Raw genomic sequence first — 7,611 nt, 5'->3', positions numbered from 1 at the left:
TTATAAGTTCAACCCGCAACAAAAACTAAATAAATAAAAGTTTCAAAATTTAGAAAGAAATCGTCAAATTTTCAACAAAATTTCAAACTTAAAAAAAAAATGTTAAGCAAATTTTTGATGTGCAGTTTAATATCCCACTTATAGAATAATAAAGAGCAAGTTTGAAGTACCTCAAAGTTTTGGTTAAATTTTGAAAATTTTTTTCCATACGATGCTGCGCATTTTCCCCATATAAAAAGCATTCTTTACATGGAAAAAATTACACAATACCGTTCGTTATGGCGGAGGATCATCGATGTATACACACTAATTTGCGTTGTTCCGGTTTCGCTTTTTTATATGCGGCAATTGGATAGTAAATCATCAATGAGTAGCAAAAAAAAATGGGATGAATCAACGCTTTTTCATTAAAATTTCAATTTCGTCATTTCTCTTGGAACCGATTATGGACCCTCCAGACTTAGCCTTGAGTTCAATGCTAACCGCCGCAATAACTCTTTTTCGAAACGACAGACGTTTAAAAAGCTTTATTTTGGAATGCATGTGTGCCTTTGAGTTGTGTACGTATGCGGAAGTGTGTTCAAACAAACAAAACGCTACTGTTGTGATATATATTTATGTATGTACTTTGGAAAGCGATAGCGCAACGATTAAAAATCTACAAGTCAGGCATTTCACTATTATTATTGTTATTTTTTTGTGGTTTGTTTTGATTTTGGTTTCTAATTTTTAATTTAGTCAACTATTTTTTCTACAACTTTCGTAAACATTTAGGTATAAATCACACAAGTATGGCGTAAAAAATCGTAAGAAGCGTACGCGCGGTACCTCGCCTCTTTCTCGGTACGAATGAACGCAATGTGGGGCGATAACGTCGTGAATGCGGCTGACTCGATTGTATGTGCTTACCTTTTCGTAGACACAAATGTATGTATGCATGCATGTGCATACATATTTACGTACCTGTTATTGAAGCACAATGAAGAAAGAAAGAAAGCTACGAAAGAAAGCAGTTCAGCGACAGTGTCAGTGTCAATGCATTCAGTCGCGACGAGGCTGTACGTTGACTTAAATCCGAAGTTTTTATGCAGCTTAAAGCGGTTATTATTATTATTATTTCCGTTGATTTTGTTTTATTTTATTTATATTTTCTTTTGCCAGTATTTATAACAGTAAATAGTAAAAAGGTGTTTTTTTTTAATATTTTTGTTTTTGTCGGTCACCACCGTCTTCGCGTTTGATTTTTTTTTTTCACGCCAGCTGTGGTATGGCGTTGTTTTGGCTGAACGTGAGGTGGCTTGGAAAAGCAAAGCAGACTTTGTTTACCTTCATGCCAGCACGTTTGGTCGAATATGATAATCACAAATGCTAGAATAGCAGCATGCACATAGTCCGACTTACTGGCTTTTTGACGTCTTCGCTTATCGCTTGATTCGTCAGTTAGTTGATTTGTCGCTTGACTGATTGACTGACTGGTTAATGTGGTTATGTGGTTGTGGTTGTCTAAGTGGTTATTGGCTAGCTTTTTAAGCGTGTCCCAGTTATTTATGAGCTTGTTATTTGCCTCTACCTCTGTATGATGCATGCCGTCCATTTGGCCGCTTCAAAACACTTTTCGGTTTTGAGTACAGAAATTATGGTGAAAACTGGCGAAGTGCCATTTGAGGTTATATGTATGTACATACATACAGATGTATGTAATGCTATTATTTAGTTAGTTAAGCTGTTTGTTCGTGGCTTTAGTTTTATTTTATTTTTTTCATTATGTAAAAGCGAAGTGAATTGATGAATGTATGCGGTGAAAACTTGCTATGAGACTTTTGTGTTGTCGAAAGCGGCCGTTGAAGGGATGCTTTTGGTGTCTGTTGGAAAATAACGTATTTACAAAATGAGAATTAAAAAGCAAAACAGAAAAACAGTAAAAATTACAAATCAACAGTGGAAAAAGTTAAAAGGCTCCCACTTTTCAGTGCTGATTTTACCAACCTACAATCGAGTCAAAAATATCAATATAAATGGCGAACAAATTTCACAAAAGTTGATCAAACTCGAAAAAATTGTCATCCAAATCTCAAACTTTTTAATCAGAATTTTTAGTAAATTTTCGGGTACGCAGTTTTGTAGCCCAATCAATTTTACTCTGATAAAGTGCAAGTTTCAAGCAGCTAAAAATTACCCTCGACAAAAAACTCAAACGGTAATATTTAACTACTCGAAACTTGCACTTTATTAGACTAAATTTGATTTGGCGTAACTTTAGAGATTTTAGCCACAATATTTTACCAGGTGATGCGTTGTGGAGTTTAGAACAAATTTGTATCAAAAAGTCAAATTCGAAAAAATTGTACATACCATATTTTTTTTTAATTTTCATTAAAAACTATGGGCATACCAAAAATAGAGAATATCATAGAGAATATCATGTTGTCCCATGAAAAAAAAATAAAAATTTTAATTAAAACAAAAACACTGCTCAACTTTGTCAGTATACTTGGAGGATTTCCAGCTCTACGCAGTTTTAATTAGTTGACCGTCTCTGTACATGCGTGCGCATATGAGATACGCTTACAAATGCGCACGCATGTACAGAGACGGTCAACTAATTAAAAATGCATAAAGGTTGATAATATTGAAATTCTTATTTTTGCGAGCGCTAACAAATAAATGAAGATAGAATGCTAAGATTTTGCCAAAATTATTTTTTTGCGACCGACAACGAAATTTTCATATGAGACCGAAAGCAAAAAGCATTTGTTTTATTTGATACAGTCTAATTAATATATGAACTTGCAGTTATGTGAAAAAAATTGGTACACGACATTTTAATTAGTTTTGACAGTTTTTCTTTTGTTTGGTTTATGTTTATAAATTTTTTATTTAAGTCTATCAAATTACACACTTACAAAACAGCAACAAAATTTGTATTCATACAACCTTAAGTATGCAGTTTTGTAACCCATTAAATTCGAATGCAGCTTCTAGAGGCTAAGAATTCGCGCTGATTTTTGAAAATTTTTTTTGCCAACGGTGTCAATAAGAAAATTAGAAAATAGTAACTTGGTAATAGAAGCAAATACTTGACACCATCAGGAAAAAAAAAATCTAAAATCAGTGGTATTTTGTAGACACTTCGAACTACAAAATTGTCGTTGAGCATGGCTTTTATTCGACCATATCATTTTGTCGCGGAGTGTGTACCTGGTACACATGGTACCAGGAGTTCCTTTATTTTATTAGACTGTTTCAAAAAATAACTAATACTCGCGCTGTAAAAAATGCTTATTTTTAATGAATGTACCGCAAAAACTGAATTTCGTCACAACAATATTAAGTCATAAATAATATGAAATGGTTAGCCAATTATTTATAAAGTTAAGCTTTATACTGCATTTGTTCTTTGTTCTTAGTTAGTTTACCGTAGCTGTATGTATGTACGTATATAAGCAGTATGTGTGCACAAAGCAGTATGTGACAGCCAGACTATACACATGCACATACATATGTATGTATGTGTTCTTTCGAAGATTGCATTTCGATTTCATTCGTCTCGTTATCAGCGAACTTGGTGGCTAGCTGCTGGCACAATGCTGTGCACTTTATTGCCATTACTGCTGCGACGCAGGTAATATGACATGTTTACTCTATTTTATGCATTTGTTGTTGTTGTTCAGCGTCCACTCAAAACGATATTTGTGCAGTACGTACTTTTACCGACGGACTGAGATGATAAGCATTTGCAATTGGTTGGGTGTGAATGGACTTGCAAGCTAGTATGAAGGTCATTTGCCATTAGCCGCTGCCGCCATCGTTCTACAGTAGATTACCATTTGCTAAGAGAGAAAAAGAAGTCAATTCATATGTACGTACATATGTAAAGGCGAAAAATACATACACACATACATACATATAAGGAACACTTACAAATTGCATGCATATAAACTAAACATCAATATTTGCGTATTCATGAAAATAAATAAATAAAAAATATCTTAACTAATGCAAATTTTTCTGCAATCGATACCATTTTTTTTATTAATAAATTTTTGTTTATTTTTCTATGTTTTACTTTTAGATGTGATGCCTAAACGAAAATCAATACCGCCACCGTAAATACTGCTGCTGTTTCCGATGACATCGTCATCGACTTGGACAATGTTTCGGGCGTTTAACAAATCGCTTGAAATTTTTGTCGACTGAAGTTTTTGTAAAGGGTGTATTGTTGCGGGCGATATGTGGTGTATGTAGCTGCGTTTGCTGCTTTATTTGGTTTGGCGTATGGCGTTGGCGCAACGGAAACTGCTGTGAGTGCCACGAGCAGTTGAGATTTGCATTGAAAGTGGTTTGGTTTTCTGTATCATAATAGGGGTATTCACGATCCGGTGTATACTGTCTAGCATGGTGCATAGATAGCATAAAAAGCATGATTGGCTAATTTTGTTGTTGTTTGAACACATGAAACAAAAATAAAATTATCCAATCATGCTATTTATGCACCGTGCTAGACCGTATCGTGAATACCACTAAGTAAATAAATTTATTTTTTTGATAATCTAAAGTAACTAAAGCAAATAAGTGTTTTTATGTAGATATATATAAAGTTATTTGCTATACATATAATATTTTAATTTTTTTATGAAGTTTAGGTAAATTTATTATTTTGGCACTTGGTGTGGGCTGTGACTTTACATCAGGCTGGCAGAACTCCATAAGCAGTATCTATATTTCAATTTTTTTTATAATATCATATCAGCGGATAGGTAGGTAGTAGGTAAAAAAAAAGCCGTCTTTGTTAGTTTTTGCACAGGTGTTTTTTTTTTCAATATTCCTCTGATTTCAAAAAATTAAAAATTTTTCAACTAATGTCTCTTGCATTATGATGATGATATCTATGGAATTTTGATAGAATAACTTATCACGAGCTCTCTTTAGAGCAATATTTAATTTTTTTTTTTCGAAATAATATTTTAAAGATTAACCCTTTACCCACGAGGAGCTTAATAAAAACATATAATTTTTGAGGATACTTATTCTTTTTTAATCCAGAGTCAAACCTTCTAAAGTCACTTAATTTCTTTTACATAAGTACATAAATTCAATAAGAATTAACGCAGTAGTGCAGTGAATTTCATTTATTTTTCAGAAACCGTAACGGTTACGATATTTATAGTAAAAATCATACTTTAACCATTAAAATTTTATTCAAAGTTTACCGATCAAATTTAATAGTTTTTTTTATAATCTTTATTTTTTCGATCAAGAATAATCGTAATTTTATGATTTACATTTTTCAGATCATAAAAGATTTAAAGCGGTCATAAAAATGCATACCGGTTAAAAATGATCGATAAAAATAAAAATCACAAAATACCGTTTAAATTGGCCGACAAAAATCTAACGGTTATTCTTGCTTAAAAAAATAAAAAAAAAAACAAAGTAACAACCATTTCGCAATGATCTAAAAATATAAATCTTGATATTTAACAGTTACTTTCGGTTCTTGAATTTTTCCAATTTTCCTTTCTTTAAATTGCAAATATTTATTACCAATTAAAAAAATTCTGTAGCCCAACTGTTTTCATAATTTTTCACAAAAATTCAAAATTTATATAAGTTATTGGTTATGGTTAAAAAAATATTCAAACATTTTTTTTTCTAATAGCAAACCACCGAATGCATTTCGGCTATGAAAAAGCGCTCAGAAAAAAACCATTCGCCCCTCCGAGGGGCCATGATAATTAGAAGAAAAGCTGGCCCAATAAATTCTAACATAAACGTTCTCAGCAACACCAATTGCCAGCTAGAAAAATTATTATTTTTTAATTTTTAATATTTTTTGTTTTTGTAGTTTTATTTTATTTTTAAGAAAACCCCACTCTCAATGCTGTCAGAGTCAACGCGGTGGCGTCTTAAGAATAATAACAAAAAAAATAATGTTTGCGCATTCGCATACCATTACCCATTCATATTACACAGGCCGACAAGGTGCAGTCAGTATGTATTTAGTCGGGCATTCAAATATGTAGCTAAGAAACATGCACGTACTGATCGATTGGCTGCCAAGCGCATGCGTAGTAGTAATAGTAATAAATAGTAGACAAAGATTGAGCGAATTTGTGCCAAGAGCGGCTGGCCAGTGCAATTTTACTTTTAGCAGCGCCTGCACAATTTTGTTTGTTTCGTGTTTTTATCTTTAATTTTATTTCTTTTTTTTTTGTTGTTTGACCAATGCGCTAGTTGGCCTGTGTTATTAACCAAAACATTCATACAAAACTTTGGAATGATCTCACTTATGCAATGATGTAGTGTGTGTATTAGAGTATTATTTTTTCCCTTTTAATAAAAAATAAAAATAAAAATTACCAAAAAGCACAACAAGCACTACATTTTTATAAAAAGAAAACTAATACATATGTATTTTAATTGAATGTAAATCGAATTTGTATTTTTATGCGTAAAAAAGTTGACAAAATTTTTAAAATTAAATCATATTTTGTTTTAATTTACTCACACACAATTCAAAGAATTATCCAAAAATGAAACATACAAAAAGAAGAAAAATTGGAAAATGTAAAAAACAAAAATCATTGAACTAATAATAGCAATTAAAAAAACTTAAGCAAAAAAAAATCACCCAAATTATGAAATATTCTTACATGCATACATATACATACATACATATACAATCAATATTGTTTGTGTTGTATAAAATACACTGAAGCATAATGCACGATTATGTGCAATGGCAATAACCCGAAAACCGTTTGTTTTCCACCAACTAACAATCAGCAATAACGAAAATTTACAAATTACCCCCAATATCTAATTATGTTTTAGTAGACATTGTTTTATTTTTTACATACAAAGTATACATACATATTTACACATTCATGTACAAGTTAATGTAGGTACACATAATAATTTCGGTTTGCTGCTACACTTTAAGCATTTCAGACTCTCAAATTCGTTCATACATTTTATTATCGAACAATTATAGTAAATACCATTTTAGTTCTTTAGTGACAATTTTTTCCTAAGGCAAACAAATATTTTTAATTAAGTTTAAATTTAATTTGTTTTATTTAATTTTTAAATCAATTTTTATTTTTATTTTTGTTAATTTGTATGTACATACTTAGACACAAAGAGCTATGCTATGCTATGTGTGTTATGTAGTACTACTAGTAGTACCTAGTATGTGTGTTTTGTGTGCACTTGAGCTGATCGTTTGTGCTTCAGTGTGTTGTGCAAGTGGAAACCAGTAAACAGCTTACAACTGTAGATATTCTTATGTATGTAAATTATGAAAACTCTTAATTATAAATATATTTGATCAAAAATGTGCGAAAATGTAAAAATTACTTACTTAAGAATATAATTGTAATTACAACATCTTTTGTTATTGGAAAACAAATAATAAATAAAAAATATAATGTATATTTGACAAAAAAAAAACAAACATATCAAACTGTTTTATTTTTACGCTCAAATTTATAAAAAAATAATAATGAGGTCCTTAAATTAGGGACCGAGTACGCGTTCCGGTTTTGGTTCAGTTCTACACGAGAAGAAAATGTTTGAGTACGTTCCCGCAAAAAAACCAAACGTGAACAA

The 7,611-nt window shown here is 31.3% G+C and overlaps 1 protein-coding gene across 1 annotated transcript in view; it reads left to right on the top strand.

Moving 5' to 3' along the window:
• The window catches only part of LOC118737748, a 24,590-nt gene extending 19,826 nt beyond the window's left edge, over positions 1 to 4,764 (top strand). Inside the window, exon 3 of the mRNA XM_036468480.1 lies at positions 4,073 to 4,764. Within this exon, the coding sequence (XP_036324373.1) occupies positions 4,073 to 4,110 (38 nt within the window). The 3' untranslated portion in view covers positions 4,111 to 4,764. The remainder of the gene's footprint in view (positions 1 to 4,072) is intronic.
• Positions 4,765 to 7,611: the final 2,847 nt, after the last annotated feature.

The sequence above is a fragment of the Rhagoletis pomonella genome, unplaced genomic scaffold (assembly GCF_013731165.1).
Source record: "Rhagoletis pomonella isolate Grant_MI unplaced genomic scaffold, Rhpom_1.0 Rhpom_scaffold_00004, whole genome shotgun sequence".
NCBI lineage: Eukaryota > Metazoa > Arthropoda > Insecta > Diptera > Tephritidae > Rhagoletis > Rhagoletis pomonella.
This window is presented reverse-complemented; position numbering and strand designations above follow the sequence as displayed.